The sequence below is a fragment of the Barbus barbus genome (genome assembly GCF_936440315.1).
Source record: "Barbus barbus genome assembly, chromosome: 8".
Classification (NCBI taxonomy): Eukaryota; Metazoa; Chordata; class Actinopteri; order Cypriniformes; family Cyprinidae; genus Barbus; species Barbus barbus.
Window position 1 is genome coordinate 19,863,282 of NC_136736.1, and position 19,460 is coordinate 19,882,741.

General features: G+C 33.6%; 1 protein-coding gene across 1 annotated transcript; it reads left to right on the forward strand.

Annotated features, from left to right (window-relative positions):
* Positions 1-7,269: 7,269 nt before the first annotated feature.
* LOC306873533 (Kv channel-interacting protein 4-like) lies at positions 7,270-14,208 on the forward strand (the record flags this gene model as incomplete). Its single annotated transcript, XM_079422885.1, has 8 exons — positions 7,270-7,357; positions 11,611-11,735; positions 11,871-11,940; positions 12,407-12,477; positions 12,687-12,794; positions 12,935-13,039; positions 14,011-14,073; positions 14,161-14,208. The coding sequence occupies 8 exons, from the start codon at positions 7,270-7,272 to the stop codon at positions 14,206-14,208; spliced, it is 678 nt and encodes a 225-aa protein (XP_079279011.1).
* Positions 14,209-19,460: the final 5,252 nt, after the last annotated feature.

A 19,460-nucleotide genomic window follows, 5' to 3' on the forward strand; every position in this document is an offset into this window, starting at 1 on the left:
TTCGGATTATTTCCTTGATATTATGCGTTTCCTAACAACTAACACAGGCTGAAAACATTTTTTCAGATCATGAAGCCAAAATTGCGTGAATTGTATTTTCTCAATTCCCTGAAGACTCCAGGTTTTGGAGATGGCACTTACATTGCCATATACAGGTTTTCCTACAGAATTTTGTGTTCTCTTGTACTATGTTCAGTTCTTTTTTTTTTTCTTTTTCCATTGGCTTTTTTCTCATTGCATACAATTTAAGAAACACTTTACTTGCAACACACTTTAATTTTAGGGTCATATATTAATTAATTTTGTGCATCCCTGCATTAAGAAGAAATCCATGGGAAAAATAAAGGCGGGACCGTTCCTGTTAAACTCTGCCTTTATTATTTTCTGTTCTATTTCAAATTTACTTGGTAATCATGTGTAGTATTGCAGGGTAGTTATATTTTAAAAACCCTGTTTGATTGGCTGTTTGTAGTGTATATCTTAATGTGTTGGGTTTTTTTTTTTTTTGCTGGGGGGCATTCATTTATTTTGACAGAGAAATTGCTCAGAGCCTGTGTCCTGGGACATGGACAGAATTCTATTCTGAGGACCTTGGGGTATGTTTCATTTTACACCAAATGTGATTGAAATTTTTAATGAATTAGGAATTTAGTGGTACTAGTTAAAAATGATATCATATGTAATTTACTTATATCTAGGAAATACCTCGACAAGAGATGTCTTGCAGCTGTGGAGTCTTCATTCTAATGGTAGGATCAATGGCTACTATTGGTTCTGCAGGTGCCATGTCAGAATTAAACCCATGTGCAGTTATTAATACATAATTCATGTTGCAGTATGCTCTCTATGTCATCTTGGGGGGAACATTTGACTTTTCAGAGGTGGGTTTTCCAAGCTCATTAAAAAAACATTCTGTAAGTTTAAGAATTGTTTTGATAAACTTGTGCTTTTTCCAACTATGGTCAGACATACCAAGTATAAGAAGATGGTGGTCTGTCCTTTTGCTGGAGAAATTCCCACCAAGGTGTTTGACTCTTTCTTTCTTTCTTTCTTTCTTTCTTTCTTTCTTTCTTTCTTTCTTTCTTTCTTTCATTTTCCTTGTTATTAGTCCTTTTCTAAAAAATAATGACAAGGATGGCAAAATGCCTTTACAGTTAGTGGGACTTTTAGTTGTCATATCTTCATGCAATGGAACTTGATATACTGTATTATTAATGTGTTTTTATGTCATAAATTTATCAAGATCGGTCATGGAAATCCAGCAAAGAAAGAGAAGGCGGATTGACAAGCCACACAAAACTGGTATGATTTATTTTGTTTGAGGTGCTCTATTATTTATAGTAAATGTTGACTGTCATTTACTGATGTTCTTCATTTGTCCCTTCATAGTGGCAACCGTTGACCAACCCCTGAACAAACAGGAGGCATGTATTTGTTATTACTCAATTTATAAAATGCAAGGGAATCATTATAACCACAAGAAGTTCAGATTATGTTTTGTTCATGTATAGCTTCCTCCGCTGGTCCTTCGTGAAATCTTACTGGAGGTTGTGCTTCAAGATGGTGATGTTCCTCACCTGCAGGTGCTTCAACAGCATTGTGAGCATGGAAAGTGTCCGCCGAGAGGCTCACTTTCGGTGGTTGGACAGTAAGTTTTATTAGTGTCACTGTTTGGTTAATCACAGCTCTCTCTCTGTTTTTCTCAGTTATGTATGGTTGAATATTAAGACAATGATGAGGTCAGCTGACAAATGCTTTTTTTTTTTCAGGTGTCGTGAACTGGAAGGCATTCAGTGAAAATTTCACAAACCTGTACAGGGTTCCATACAGTCTATCCAGATGTCTCCATTGTGAGACTACATACAAAGACTGTGGTGAAGGCTACAGAGGAAGAGGGCAAAGAGGTGTGATGCAGGGGTTCTTTGGCTCTGATGACTTCCAAGGATACTGTGGAAGCGACTGTTTCTATGGGGCTGGAGGAAGCATCTAATGTTTCATGCAATGTGTTCCTCATGTTGAGCTTGCCACATTTATTGCTTATTTTATTTTATTGGATTCTCTCTTTTTTACTATTACATTAATGTAATAGTAAAAAAGAGAGAATCCAATAATGCTTCATTTATCAATATAGTTTTTCATCATATTGGTTACAGTATATCAATAAAGTGATGCTAATATTTAAGGTTTTCAGAGTCATTATTCTAAGTTAACACATTTTACCTTAATTTAAAGGTCAATACGTTTTACTTTATATATAATTTAATGTAAGCTACAAATGTCAAATGTTAAATATCAGTCATTACATATAAATATCATATTTTGAAAAATACAGGTGAGAAAGACCAATACAATCATTTTCACCATTGCTTTACAGTAGGATTTGGTAACTTTATTGGAAATTGCTATTAATTTTCCTTGTTAATCACCGTTACAACTTGATTTATGTTGTGTTGTTCACACACACACACAAAACGAAAATAAAACAGTAATGTAATTATAAATAGTTGAGTAATAAAGTAATTTTTAATACTTTTAGCTTTTAAGGTTTACATTTAGAGAAAAATTGCATGCAGGTAGGAGAGAATATTATAAAATATAATACACACTCACAGGTTATTATATACAAGATCTGTATCTTATAACATAAGAACGGGAAATTTGGTTTATGAAAGAATTCCATATTAAAGATCCCTCAGTAGTTTAATGTAACACTTTTTTTTTTTTTTAAGAATATAGGTACTGTAGCCTGTATTTCATACACATATTTTATTTTTGATATAAATGTTGTCGCGATATCGACATAATAGTAAAAATCAAGAAAAAACGAGAAATAATAATAACGCATTTCCGCTTCTGAAAGGGCTTCCGTACGGTTTTGATTGGATGGTTGGAAAATGCCTAGACCGGTTTGAAAACGCCCAATAATTGGGAAACACCTTCTTGTTGTTCCGCAGAGACATATATTTGAATTGATATGTTTGTTACTATATACCTCCTGTAATTTCAAGTCAATCAGATCATTGCACGCTGAGATACGGGTCTCCATGTGTTCACACTGTCTGGCGGCCATTTTGAAAGCTGTCTAAAAACTTTCACCAAAAGAGGAGCCCTTTAAATGTGTGTTTTTTAGATCTTTAAGACTTCATTTTGGGTAAATTTCACTACTTATTGGAAAATTAAGAGATTAATGTTCAGACTTTAGCATATTATATCCTGGAACTTGGATGTGGGAAATAATTACATTAGATCCAAAAGATAGTTTTAGCAACACAGCGCAGATGCTACAGAACACAGTTAGCTGACTAGCTGTATAAGATTGTGTGCTACGCTAATATATTACTTCACAGACATTACTGGCTTGTACTTTTACATCCATAATATTATAAATTAACAGTTTATTGCTGGTCTGTGGTTTTACAGTGCTGTAATTTTTTCATATTATTTTAAGGTGAGCTTATAGGGTGCACTACTATAAAAATCACACAGCTTCAGTGTCACATCAATAAGAAAAAGTATAATTTCATAGATATTGTTAATAATAAAATCAAATACTTCATAAACAGACTTTACATATAAACTGATGGTTGTCTCATTAATCGATTTTCTATGGATTCATCAACTCAAATCTGCAGACTGGCTCTGATCTTTGCCAACAATTAAGCATCAGCTTCTCCAGACTGTAAATCTGTGGGAAATCGGGGGCAAAAATCAGTACAAATAGTAGTGTATTCCAGCCTTAAGCGACTATAGATAAGTTGACATCCATTTAATAAGAGGCTAGTTTCTGTGTTCATCCCCACGAATTAAATGCTTTATTGGTGTATTTTATTTGATTTTTGAACGTGTTACTTAGCTGAATGTGGACTAGAATGGATGTTGCAATGTGCTTAGATGACACTTCATTATGAATATACAGTATAACTGATCGACTTGAATGCCTTGTTGCTTGATTTTTTGTGATTGACTTTATACCTTCAAAAAAATATTTTTACAATTATTCTTTAAAACTTTTCCTTAAAATAAACAAGAATTTTTAATAAAACATGATGTGGGCTTAATGGGAACAGGGGTGTGCTTAAAGGGTACAGAAATGTACCCATTAAGCACAACCAGACTTTTTGAATTTAATGATGTATATCTTAATTGAAAGGCTTTTGTCATTTAAAATAAAAGTAAATATTTTTGTGTGAGAGATTAATATTTCATTTTAACAGAACTTTTTGTACTGAAACCAATATCTTTTGCACTAAAAATGTCTAAATGTAGATTTTGGTGAGCTTAATAGGTACGTTTACCCTATAGCCTACAAATGACCTAAATAGGGACATAGTAGTATACTTAAAGTATGATGTTTTGATGATTTTATGAGGATTTTAAGTCCACTAAAAGAAACCTTACGAGTATACTTGCAGTATAAAACTACTAAACTAATAGTTTACTGAGAATATACTTCAAAGTGTACTAAAAATGGTACTGCTATATTTAATTAGTAAACTATCAGTTTACCTATAAGTTCACTTTTAGTATAGTTGCAGTACAAGCTAAAAACATTTATGTAAACTAGTTGTGTACGCAAAGTTTACTACTGTTATACTATACTTAAAGTATACTTAAAAGCAGGGTTTAAATTGGGCCGGGGCCGTCTGGGGCTGAGCTCAGACTCCAGGGCTCGACATTAATGCTTCATAATGCCAGACAAGTAACTTCATTAAAACATCACTAACCAAAATATAACTATGTAAACACCCAAACGCAAGTATTATTCTGATTTTATTACATTTATAGTAAGTGGCGAATAGTGGCTATATCTGCTACATATAAGGTCTCCAGGAGAAATCAAAACACGCAACAAACTCAGCATACTGAGGTAAAAAATCAAAATGGAAAGTTTTTATATTTAAAATACAGTCACTCAACGTTTTCACCATTACGACTGTTTAATAGTTCTACAAACAGTTCAATGAGCAAATACAATAATATTAGGTGACTTACATTTTTGGCGGAACCACAGCGCATCTCAAAGCTATACCATCCGATTCATTGCTGGATGATTCAGTGTTCTGAGTCTAGTTTCATTAGCCCATGCATCTGATGAATCTGCATAGATATATCTATGATGAATCTGCTGTTTGAACGAATCGTTTGAATGAACGACTCAATGACTCACTCATTAAACGCTCACTACCGGCAATTACTTGTGCGTTTTCATTTCGTTGAAAAGTATCATTTCCACCATAATTTCTTGTTTGTATATTCAACATTTTTTTTAAAGAATCTCATAATTTAATGTAGTTATATTTTTTCAGTGTAAATTCTTTGATTTGATAACATATATAGATAATGACAATCACATTATTATTATTGAATTTATAGATAAAATGTAACAATTGAAATGAAAGTTAATGAGATTAGTGGGAAAATGCCCCCTATAAAGGTAAAACAATATATATATATATATATAAAAAAAACATTTATAGCCTATGTCACAGCTGATAGTAAACCGATGAGAATATTACATTAGAATAAATCATATTTGCAACAAAACACACACACACACATTTCCATTGTCCTCATTTGTAAGTCGCTTTGGATAAAGTGTCTGCTTTTAACAAAGCAGGTAATTGTGTGGAAAAGGGGTTGCCATCTACAGATATGTCTCTCAGTTACTTTCCTTTCCATAGTTTTTCTGCGACGTTAAGGCTAATATGATAATAGGATAAAAGTCACATTTACACATATGCTACACAAATTCTGTTTAAAAAAAAAAAGATATTTGTGATATTTCAACTGTCTATTAATAATGGACATATTTTCAAACATGAATGTTAAAAAGATTACATAGCATTTTAAGAAATATACAAGGTGGTATAGTGGGTACAGTTGAGACACTATACTCTGTATGTTCACAAAAATGTTATAACACATGCAGAGTTCTTGACTTATTAGGAAGAATTTATCAATAAATTACTTTGTTTTAATGCATTTTCTTTGTTCTCATTTTAATAGACCACTTAAACCTTAAAACACCCTAAACTGTAGTGTTCTTACCCAAGCGTTGCAAAAACATCCACTAATTCCATTAAGTACCTATTGAAGACACTCTCAAGGTATGATTTTACATGAACCACATCTCATACCACCAGAGGGCGCCATTGCAATGTCCCTATTTAATTTTTATTTATTTATTATTTGTCATTTTTGTCATTTTTGTCGTGTTGAAAATTCATATATGTGACCCTGAACCACAAAACCAGTCTTAAGTTGCACGGAGATATTTGTAGCAATAGCCAAAAATACATTGTATGGGTCAAAATTATAGATGTGTCTTTTATGCAAAAAATCATTAGGCTATTAAAAAAAGATCATGTTCCATGAATATATTTTGTAAATTTCCTACCGTAAATATATCAACTTCATTTTTGATTAGTAACATGCATTGCTAAGAACTTCATTTGGACAACTTTAAAGGCAATTTTCTCAATATTTAGATATTTTTGCACCCTCAGATTCCAGATTTTCAAATAGTTGTATCTCGGCCAAATATTGTCCTATCCTAACAAACCATACATCAATGGAAAGCTTATTTATTCATCATTCAGATCATGTATCTCAGTTTTGAAAAATTTACACTTAAGACTGGCTTTGTGGTCCATGGTCACATATTTATATTTGGCTAATGGGATACAATTCCACTCAAATTAGAGGAAATTGGTCACTTTACTTGGTCTGTTGTCAATGCCTTCAGTGTTACAATTACCAGACATGCACTCTCAGAAAAAAAGTTGTCATGGGGCACTGTTACAGAACTGTTGTAATGATTCTTATCCCAAGGACCTCCAAATAAGATGATACCTTTGGTAGAAACAAGTTGTTAATCATTATGTCAGGAACAGGGTGGAAGAATATTACTGTGACTACAGTAAAGCCTCCAGTTTTCGACTCATTTATTCAGCTTGAGAATAAGTTCTGGTGTCTATGGTGAACCTATATCATGCTTCACAATCTAAACATTATAGGAAGTCAGAGAACTCCATGATGTATCGAGGTGTGTGTGTGTGTGTGAGAGAGAGAGAGAGAGAGAGAGAGAGAGAGAGAGAGAGAGGTGGGCTGATTCGCTATTTGTAACGCTGACACGGTTTCACACCTTTCGGAGTCACTGTTCATTCGTATACCTGACAGGAAACTGAAACCAGCGGAATTCAAGCTGACAGAACATTGGAATAAACCAGAGGACTTGCTTTTGGATCCATTCCTTCTCTGTAATTGAAAATGAGCAGTCGACGGCGGCGATGCAAGCGTCAGTTGATCAAATTTACTCAGCATATTGCTCGATTAATCACAGGAACTCTGAACTCAGGTAAAGTCAACCAGTGTGTAACTGTCTCTTTCTGATTAGTTACCGCTCTGTATGAGACTAAAAAGATCATTTAATTGGCACATTTCATCGTTTGACGGTCGCTTTGTTGTCCTGAAGTTCATTACATCTTTTGTCATGTTCAGCTTTTGTTCATAACGGTTACTATTAATGTTATATGTTTGTTAATGTAGGCTACATTTAAGTTGAAACGTCATTAAAGTTAAACATATATTTTCACACACAGTTGGCTAATCCTGAACTAATGATCTGCAATTAACAATACCAATTCCCTTTATTGATAAAAAATAAAATAAAATAAAATAAATAAATAAAAAATACAAAGTGTGCCTTTGACTGAGAAATAATGTTTGAGATAATGCACTAATGTTTGACAATGAATGAATGAGTGAATAAATAAATATATAAATAAATAGGTGTAGATCGATGTAACAATTACAGTTGGTTAATCCAGTTGTTTTACTGTTTACATTTTTCTAAAAAAACCCCCCAAAAAACATACCATGTGCACTGAAAAAAATGATACTAAATTTTAAGGTATTTGGTTGCAAACAATTTATTTGAGCTACATTAAAAATAAAATAAAAAATAATAATATTTAAATGTAGCTAAAATAAATTGATTGCAACCACTTGCCTTAAATAGATTTAGTAAATTCAGTGTTTCAAATAAAAAAAAAAAAAATTCAGTGTAATGCTTTCAAAATAGAGAGATATGCTTTCCTTTTTCTTTCTTTTTTTTTAAAGATAGGATTTTATATTACAATGTATTTATCTCAAATCAGTGTCCGACTGATATATATACATATACATAATATATACATATTTATACACATCTTCCTTGGTTTCCCATGCATATATAATGTTTTTATCCCATTCAACAATAAATAATTTTTCTATTTTAAAAATCATGACATCAGGTAAGAATTAATCACGCTAAAATAAAAATGCAATTATCATATCATACAGTTACAATAGATCAACTAAAAGGTATTCAGAATGGCACAGACCATTCTTGCAAGATTAGAAAAAATAAGATAATTCATCGATAATGAATTATGTTAGAAAGACCAAAAAAATGCATCACAATAGCAGCGAATAACTTTTTTTCAATGTTCAACTGTCAGTACAAGCTATTTCTTTAAAAAACATTTTTATTATTGTGCAGTGAGAAACTTTACAAGTCACAATAAAATTAATATAATATTATTACTAAGCTAATCAACAGGTGTTGTAACTCTTCTTCCAGACAGTCTTGTGATAAATTCATGCTATACACCCTCTTTTTCTATGACTCTTCAAGGGTGAAATTACACATTTTACTGAAATTCTTAATATTTAATGACAGAGTTGTAGATCAAATATCTTGCCAAGTTAATACAGAGCCATGTTTCACTGTAATACCTAACATCTTTTAGTCTGAAAATAACACTGGCAAGTACAACACGATGTAAATGTGCCAAAGTTGCATCAGCTAAAGTTTTAATGTACACTGTTCTTTCATCAAATTGAATAATTCATCGACACAGTGTAGTTAGTAAATTAGACTGTGTAGTGTATTCTGTTTGTATTCAGTCATCACTGTCTATTATTTAGGTGTAATAAAAATAATAATATAAATAATCTCTTACCACTCCCTATATAGGTTATTATTGAAATTACAGTGCTAATCATTAACGGTCTTAACTTTGTGGATGAGAGTTCTAATTAATTTCATCTTTCCCTTGGCTGTGCTTCATATCCTTGTGGGACTAAATATAATTACACACTCCATCATTCCATAGCCGGCCATAAGACACTGATGATCCCTTAATAATGCCATAAATTAAGTATTGCAGACACTGGTATCTTTTTCAGGTAATTTTGTCTGCCACATTTCTACTGGATTTTGGCTTGATTTTTTTCTGCATTTGAGAAGGTTTTGTGCCTATTTGAAATTCATGCATGCAGGATACATTTAGAACATGATTCATTAAAGCATTTGATTGTTTTCCTACTGGGGATTCACTGCCCAGCACCTGCTTTTGCCTTAAAAGCATCATAAGATAAAAAACAACTACAAGCCATTCAATCTTTTTCCCCTTTCTACTCCAAAAACAGGCCAAAGAAGGCATTTATGAAAGTGATACTGTCATATTGCCACTCGACAGGAAAAGAATAATTACCACATTCTTCATGGCACACTATGGCAATAAGTGGAAAAATGAAAGAAATTACACTAAACTAAGCCCTACTGAAATTAACAGACATGGTTTGCTGATGAAGACGTAGCAAAATGGGTCATTGTTTATATACAGATTACTAAAATAGCTCCTTTTTATAGTTTTCTTCTATCAGCCACCATTCGTTTTCAATTTACTCTTTCATCTGAGCTGAAGCTGTTTTTTTTTTTCTTTTTTCTTTTTTTTTGGTTGGTAATGTTGTTCTGACTGTTTGTGTGTGTGTGTGTGTGTGTGTGTGTGCAATGATGAAGGTTTTCTCACAACTGTATTCTCAGTCCTAAAATAGAGTGAAATACCATTTTCTCTCTCGTAAATTAAATTTAAAGCCAGTGATTTCACATACATCATTTCCACATCCTGCACAGAGAGTTTAATAGAACACCTTTAGAAGTTTAGATGATTTTCTTTTTGCAAATACTATACATATCTATATAAAAATAAACCTATCTAAACATTTGAGGCACTCTATTAAAATGAGGAATTCTCATTAAAAAAACTGGTGTTCAATTAATGATGAGATGCTCTATTAAAAATCCAGTGCGTAATTCACCAATATGTGCACTCGGGCGGTACCTTTTTAAAAAGTACTAATATATACTTTTGAAGTATTAATATGTATATTTAAGGTTCTAGCGTGTACAATTTAGAGGTAAATAGGGTACAGATATGTACCTTTCAGCTTAAAAAAACATACCAACAAAACAAATTTTGTTATAAGGCAATCATAATTTTTAAGGCGGTTCATGTAAAAATTAAGGTAACATCTGAAGGTTGCCACTTTTTAACAGTGCCTATAACACATATTAATTTAAATATTATAATTGTATTTTATTTAGTTAATTGATGTTTGCTGCTTAAAAAAATTCCCTTTCAACTGATTGCAGATCTAGAACTAGACAAATGCAACTGTATTTGTAGCACCACCTGTGCAGTGAAATGTGACCATTGGTGGGTGCTGTGACTTGATAAATTATGTTTGAGGAGCAGCTTGTAACATCTTGACCAATCTTTAAGTGGGTTATTCTGGTACTCCAATTTTAGCATGGATTAATCCCCTCATACAAAACAAATGCTTAACAAGAACATTTTGACCTACAAATAGCAAATAGTTCAATCAGGAATGAATGTTTTAAAGATCACTATACGTGATTATAATTGTGTTATCTTCAATGTTTTTTCTTTCATTTTCTTCTGCATTTCCTCAGATATGGTATATTTCTCATACATGGACAATGAAATCGAAAAATTAGGCTAGAAGTAGAACTTTTTTAAGCACAGTATCTAAACCAGTGCTTCTCTGCGAGCATCAACCTATGCACCAGGACGTTCTTCATGAGAATCTGGGACAGAGGTATTATGCGTGTCCTAAAGGAGACACCGCTCAGTGTCTTTAGTTACCTGACCTGCTAAGGCAAAGTAGTGAATATTTAATAAAATTCACAGAAACAGGCCAGCAGACCCTTTAAGCCGACCCCCACACACATACATAATAGCTTCTAAATAGTATTTTACGAACAGCTTTAAATAACAAAACAGCCAGAGGAGTTATAAAAAAATTGAAGGTGTAAAAGCAATATGAAATACAGCATAAATAAACACTTGTATGTTGCTGCAAATATTGACCCCTCTTACCAACAACAGTTAAACACTTGTCTCAGATCTCCGACACCAAATCTGTTTTGACCCTAATGTAGTTTCTCAAATCACAGATAATGGCATGTAAAAGGAAACATGGCCTTGACAAAGCCATCAGTACATGTCACTCTCTTTTCATTATTCATCAAAAAGGCAAGTGTTTGTGTGATTAGTGTCACTGGACCTGCTAGTGCCAGGATTCTTAATTAAAGGTAAAGCTCTAAGCGCCATTGGGCAGTTTGCAAGCAAGTGAGGGTGCGTCTGAACTCCTGCATGTATCAGAGTAAATAAAAAAAGACTGATTCTTTGATTCTGAAGCTGTTTTGCCCATACAAATAAACTTGAACAAATGATGGCAGCTGTGTGTGCTGTGTTGTAGATAATGAGGACGAAGAACAAGAGAGCACAACGGTGCGGTATCACCCGGAAAATCTGGAGCAACTGCAGTCGCAGACCCATTTCTCCAGACAAGAGCTGCAGTTACTCTACAGAGGATTCAAGAATGTGAGAGTTCAGTTAAACCCCACCTGCTGGGTGTAGAAATTAAAAATGATGTTGTCATTTTAGGGCTCCTGCTCTCTTTGGAGATATTCCAGTCTCTTAAATATTGCTTTCTTGTCTGGTCCTGTTTTTTGCTAGGATTGTCCAAGTGGAGTTGTGAATGAGGACACATTTAAAAACATCTATGCTCTGTTCTTCCCACTGGGAGGTTGGTCCACTTAAATTTGTTTTATAGATGATTAAATATGTTTAACCTAACAATATGATGCCACCTTTGGTAAAGTTCATAATAGAAACTAGGCAAATCACATAAAAATGCTTTGTAATGAGAGAGTTTAAAGAACAGATCACATTTACTGCACACTCCAGTCAGTGTCTCCTCCTTGTGGTATGATGTGAGATTTTTCCCAAAATATAATAATTTATATATAATGAATCCAGTGTAACTTTTCATCCCTTTGGAAAATAGAGTGTGCCATGTAATGACCAGATGCAGTTCAAATCGAAATCCTGCTTTTATTACGTAACAATTCAGTAAAAGCTACATTTAAATGTATAATAAAACTGACTGCCATCATAATATTTCTTTGAAAATGTTTAGATATTTACATATGTCACAGAGACTTCTTTTACATGCAGAAATATAATTATATTTATTGTTTTTATTTTCTTAGATTCATCTAAATATGCTCAGTTTCTTTTCAATGCATTTGATAAAGATAAGAATGGCTCTCTTAGTTTTGAGGTAAGTATTTTTAACTTAATTAGTTTGGATACAATATCATTATTAATTATGCTTTTTCTGATGTGAATGCCATCCAAACGTTTGCCACAATAATGTTTTCAAATTTTAAATCATGTAACTCTATATAAAAATAGCAGGAATGTTCAGGCATTTTATTATGTCAAATGTTTGATCTATTCAATAGTTTTACTGTGATTTATTTATTTCAGGAGTTAGTCTGTGATCTCTCAGTTTTGTTGAGAGGCACTACAGTAGAGAAGCTGGACTGGGCCTTCAATCTATATGACATCAACAAAGATGGACAGATTACTAGAGAGGTCTGAAAACATTTTAATCTGAATATGTAGCTCTCAAGATTATGTCTGAACTACATCTTCAATTTTGATTCATGTCAAAAAATGTAGTTTGTTCTGTGAAGTATTGAATGCAAAGACTGCATATGATCTTTTTTTTTCAGGAAATGTTAGATATATTGAAGTCTATTTATGATTTGATGGGGAAATCTATCCATCCACGACTTAAAGAGGAGGCAGTAAGGCAACACGTCAGAATGTTCTTCCAAGTAATACCTCTATGCACTATTATTTTTAGAAAAAGTGACTATGCATACAGTTTTTGGAAAATCTGTAGGACCTACCATTTTGCTTTATATTATAGAAGTTTTTGTGAAAAATGTCCACAGGGTGGCGCTAGAAGCATTATGACTTTTAATCCAATTTGAATATGGTACCTATAAAATTCACACTTGTTCAATCACTCATGTCTTCCAAACCTGTATGACTATCTGTCTTCTGTGGAACATGAAATAAGATGTTTTGAGAAATGTGCTAACAATAAACACCACTGGTAACCAAAACTATTTAGTTACCAGCAGTCTTCACAAAAATCCTCTGTGTTCTGCAGAGGAAAGAAAGTCATACAGATTTGGAAATATATGAAGGTGAGCAAATGATGACAGAATTTTCATTTTTGGGTGAACAATTTAGTTTTTAATAGCACCTTAAATATCACACAGTTTTTCATACAAACCTTTTGTATGGCTTCATAACACTTAAATTGTGCCCAGGTTGTCTTGAGAACAGTAACCTGAGCATAGTAAAACAAAAATTTAATTTAGTGTCAGTTCTACAGTAAATTATGTAATGTTAAGTGCCATTTAGCCCTACATTCAATCAAAGACATGGCTTCAAATGCCAGGAAACACTGAAAAACAGTACCTTCAGTGCACTGTGAGTTCCTGAAATATTGTACTTATGGATTCAAATATATATACTGGATTTGTTATTTAAAATTAAGTTTAAAGTTTAGAATAAAATAAATATTTTGGCAGCGGGCATTTCATCTGGAAACAGTAGTGAAAATAGCAACCATTAAATCTGTTATTATAAATTATTCAAATTTTAATGAGGTCACGCTGGTTATGCATTAGAAATATTTATTAAAACCTCTCAATATGCATTACTAGATTACACCTCGCTGATGCATTTGAAAGCAAAAATACATTGTAATCACTTTTTTTTTTCATCCCCTAAGAAAATGGACATAAACCAGGATGGTGTAGTAACTTTTGATGAATTCATTGACTGCTGCCAGAAAGTATGACTCATTTTATCTTTATCTAAACCTTTATTTCCTAAAGCAGATATGCATAATAATACCACTGTTGATGCTTTTGTTTTGCAGGATGAAAATATAATGCAGTCTCTTAAGATTTTTGACAATGCAGTCTAGATTTCAGGAAATCCACCCTAAGCACTTGGGCATTTCTAGATAAGTAACACTCATTGTTGTAATGCCAGCTTTTCTATGCTGCTGTTCTGGACTGCTCTTGGCAGCTCAGGACTGCTCTGGAATACTCTGGACTGCCCCAGATTGTCTTTTGTGAACTGACTGCTGAATGTATACATACCTTGGTAGAAATTTGGGACTCTCATGTCATGCAAAAGTAAGTGCAATGTTAGTGGTAAAACAGCAACTACTTGTAAAACACAACATCAGTGTTAGGGTTAGGTTTGTATTATAATGTTCTTGTTACTGACATGGCTCATTTTTGGCACAGCCTAGCTGTTTCATACTCACTGTATCACACATTTTGTTTCATACTGAACCCTTTCACATCTGAACTTTTGGTGTACTTGGGTAGAGAAACTAGAAACACAAATACACTGAAACTTAGTTTAATGATGTAGACCTAGTATATCTCTGATAATAAGTCAATAATGAACATTAATTAATGCTAACTAGTAATGATATAGGACTTTAAAATATATTTAACTAACTGACAGTGTACATGTATTTTGCTGTTTTGTATATTTTTAATGTCAAGAATGTAAAATATACCAGTGCTAAGGGAATTAGGCCTTGATAAATTGTAATATCAATCTGTAAGAATATTTACAAAAAAGAGTAGAGCCTCTAAGCCAGATTGCCTCCTCTCTCTCTCTCTCTCTCTCTCTCTCTTTGTTCATTCTGCTTTTTTCAGTAGAAATGACATTTTTGGAAGATCTGAAATTGAAAAGATTTATTATTGTTTATTGTAAGTGTTTTATTCTCTTGTAATAAAATAATAAATGCCAGCTGCCTCGATTTAAGCAAATGTATAGCATTTTGTTTCCTGTCAATTTTTAATCTGTCAGAGACTATTTCTTTCTTCAGCGCATCTTTAGTTATAATTCAGTGGGGAAATTCAGATTACAACAATCTCAGACATCCATGTTAAAGTTGTTACATAAAATAATGCAGCATGCAGAGAGAAATTGCAGGGGAGAAATAACATTATGAGGGCACAGAAATCGTGGTCCAAGATCGGACCAAATCGGACCACCCAGCCCCCTGAACATGCTTTTCAGTTTGGAATACAGTGTTCCAAATAATTATTAATCCCTTCAGAAGGATTTGGTAATACTTGAGTAATTGCTAGTGGGTTACTGTGATCTTCGGCATTATGCATTATTCAAACAGTCACACTTTATTTTAAGGCCCATTTCTCTCTATTATCAAACCACTAACTATGACTTTTGCCTCAATATAATACTAATTTACTGCTTATTAATAGTAAATAAATTAAAGTAAAGTTTAAGTATTGGTTAGGATTAGGATGCAGAAATTCCGCAACAAAAGATGCAGAAATTCTCTTCATTCCCTTAAAAAAATGTAACCACTTTAAATCCTTACTCAGTCCCCACCATTTTTTTTTTTTTAACTATCACAGTTTCAGAAGTATATCCATAACACATGAACACTATACTTGAGACTGGTGTGACAGAATCATCCAGTTGCCCTCAGGAGTTTGAACTACATTGCATAGCCAGTGAGAACCATGCAATAATTCCCTGATTTCTACACTACTGTTCAAATGTTTTAGATCGGTAAGATTTTTGAAAAGTTTTTAAAAGAAGTTTCTTCTACTTACAATTTAGCTGCATTTTTTAAATCCAAAATACAGCAAAAACAATAATATGTAATTGTAATATTGTAATTATATTATTATTATATATTACTCTTTTACAATTTTGAACAACTGTTTTCTGTAGAGAATATGTTTTAAAATGCAATTCATTCCTTTGTTGGCAAAGCTGAATTTTCAGCCTTAAGTATCACATGATCCTTCAGAAATCATTATTATTGTTGAAAACTATTTTTTTTTCAGATGAATAGAAAGCATTTAGCTGAAATAGAAAGCATTCATGACATTTTGTATGTACTGTTCACTTTACTGTTCAATAAAAGTATTAATTTCTTTCCCACCCAAAAAAGGGAAAAAAAATCTCACAGACCCCAACTTTTGAACCATAGTGTAAATGTTACAAAAGCTTTCTATTTCAGACGCTAAAGTGGGAAAACTGAGCTGGTGCTCTACAACTGACCTACAATTAAATATCTTGATTTGATATATTTCAATTATTAACAGTATCTTATTAGCAGTGGCCCTGGGCCCTGATAAGAGATGATGTGTTGACTCATATCAGGCTATCGCATATCAAAGCCATTTTGTCCAGCTGAAATATTTACTTAATGAGCAGGTGTGCTGTCAGCTAAAGGTTAAAGGTCAGCCTAATAAAACTGATGCTGAAACAGCTGTCTGTCAAAGATAAGAATGACATCATGTTTTTTTGTCACGCCATGTACTGTATGATAACTATTTATGATTTGTCATCCCTAGTTCCTGCAGGCTGTACTTATTATCTGTATCTAGAGGCTATATACAAGCAACATTCTATGATCAATATTGCAGCATAAAAAACAATAAGCAAATGCATTGTATGGACTGTACAGTAAACTGTACACTGGTCATATGAAGTAAAATGTCATCACATGGCGCAAACCCCCCCCATTCTTATCCTTTTATCCCTGTCCATGTTGTATATGTGTTTTGAGACATAAATGGCAATGAGACTTTGTGAGGACAAAATATGGCCTACAGAGCACACAGTATGGAAAACAGCCACCACACTGTTATGTTTGGCTTCCAGGACACGAATGCTAGTTTAACATTTAGACACAAACAGTGAATACCATTCCTTCTAGAGAGGCCAGGAGAGCTGATTGCTTTCCAAACAGTACTGAAGACTCCCTATTGAGGAAGAGGAATGAATTCACTCCAATAGACTTACTGTCCCTTCACCAAATACATGTGTGCATAATTTTAGGTGTTCATAGTACTTTAGACAACACTGAGTCTTTTATTCGTTTTTTTTTTTTAGATCTTTTTTATAACCATACTTGATCGATATTGTAGTTTTTCTGTTCTCTGACAGTAAGATGTGCATCAAGAAGAATGTGTTGCTCAATACTGTTGCTCAATGGATATATTGTTCAGTCATTTCTATACAATAACAAAAAGAGTCCGAGAGTCAGAGAATGCATTTCTGTGCAAGTTAAGTTTCTGAGTTTCATGGCTCACAATCAGTTTGTAATATCCCAGAAGCCATTTGATTCACTTGCCTATATTAGGGCCGTGTTACAGCAGGTTGTGCTTATTTGCAGCACAACTTTACTTTGCGGTTAAGTGTCTGGAACAGCAAAGGATTTTGTGCCAAGAAATTCTTTAAATGCTTTTTATATCATAGTTATTGTTCTCTGTAAATGTCTATTCACCGGCTTAAATACAGATGAGCAAATTTTGTAATTAAACGGATGTCATTAGTCATTTATATTGTGTATTCCATGTTTTTTTTTTATCTCTGTATGTCCATGTGTGCTCTACAATGGAAGTTATGGTAAAACTTAAATTAGATAGAATGTAGAGTACATTACTAGCATATTGGCTGTTTGTTAGTACTTATAAAGCACATATTAATGCCTTATTCTGCGTGACCATATTCTATTTCCCTTTAAACCTACACTCTAAAAATATTGGTTTAAAAAATAACCCAACCTTAACCGAGCCGCTGGGTAACTATGGGACAGAACGTGCGCTGGGTTGTTTTGACCCAAGTGCTGGGTTGAACCATTTGACCCAACCAGTGGGTCAGGTTAACAGTGTCGCTGGGTTAAACATTACCTAAACATTGGGTTATTTGTTGTCTCATTGCCTTGCTACCTTTATATTTACCGATATTACCAATAATAATAAATAGCAATCATATAAAGGAATGTAAAATTATTATTTTTCTTTAATACAATTACACAACACAAAAAATGCAACTGTAAATATCAATTTAATGAGTTTTCACATTTCTTTTTAAACATGACATTTTTTAAACATTATATTCACATTACATCCAACCCCCTACAGACACAAACAAAACTGCTGTTTTTGTAGATCCGTTTTAAATCACAAAAATGTGTTAAAATAAGTATATAAAACTTTGCAGGCGCACACACTCACGCGCACACACACACACACACACACACACATACATATATAACTTTTATAACAATAGATTGTTGAGGCCTTTTTTTGTCAACAACAAAAAAAATGTAGGCGGCTACTTGATTCACAGAATAATACTAACGTTTACTCGCACAGAGACAGATCAAATATCACATTAACCGTGAAATCAGTCTGCTCTTACTTCAGTTTATTAAAAATAGAGGTAAATAATTATATCATCATATTAATTTACCTTATAATCCTGCTTGCTGCGAGTTGCTTGACCGTCTGACGAGGAGATGAGTGAAGAATCCAAAAAATTCGATGAAGAGGAAAAATAAACAAACCGGCTGGGTCAAAATAACCCAACAGGTGTTCAGTGGTGAAAGAACCCCTTGCAGTCCATTTGACCCAGCATTAACAACCCAACTGTGTTTATAGTCCCTCAAACAACCCAGAATTATGACCCAGCACAATTAACCCAACAGTGTTTACAGAAATAACCCAGCACTTTTAAGAGTGTACCCAATACCTAAACATAACTACTACAAACAACTATCTTACTTTCAGTAAACCGCAAATTAGGAGTTTATTGAGGGAGATCTCTTAATAGTGTCAAAAGTGTTACCAAAGTTTTTTGTGTTCATGTATTTTGTTTTGAATGGCCTTAAGTTCTCCTGGGCAACTCAGACACATGGACAAGGTCAGACAGCCCCACTGCATCTTTCCATTTCCATTGTGGAGAAACAGAAAGTGTTATCAATCACCTCTGGTCACTTAAAGGATGGTTCTATCAGCGTGCTTTGACACCAGTTCTAAAACCCTCTCCAGGATGAGAGGGCAACTCCCCATTCCCACTCAGAAAAACATATATGGACCCTCCTTAAAGAACCTGTCTCCCTATATCTGAACAACACAACAGAGTTCAGTGGACAGCTCTTCTAGTGTAGTTCTCACTAGAACCCAGCAAGAACTTGAAGCAGAAACATTTTAATTTCTTGGAAACTGAAGAAGTGAAAAAAGGCAGAAGAAGAGGAGGAGACGGAAGAGAAGGAGGAGAGAGAGGTGTGGGACCTTCTGTGTGTCAAGTGGAATTCAAGTCCAGGGTACTGAGCAGGCAGAGTAGTGTCCCACTGCCTCCTTGACGGAACTGATCAGACTCCGCAGA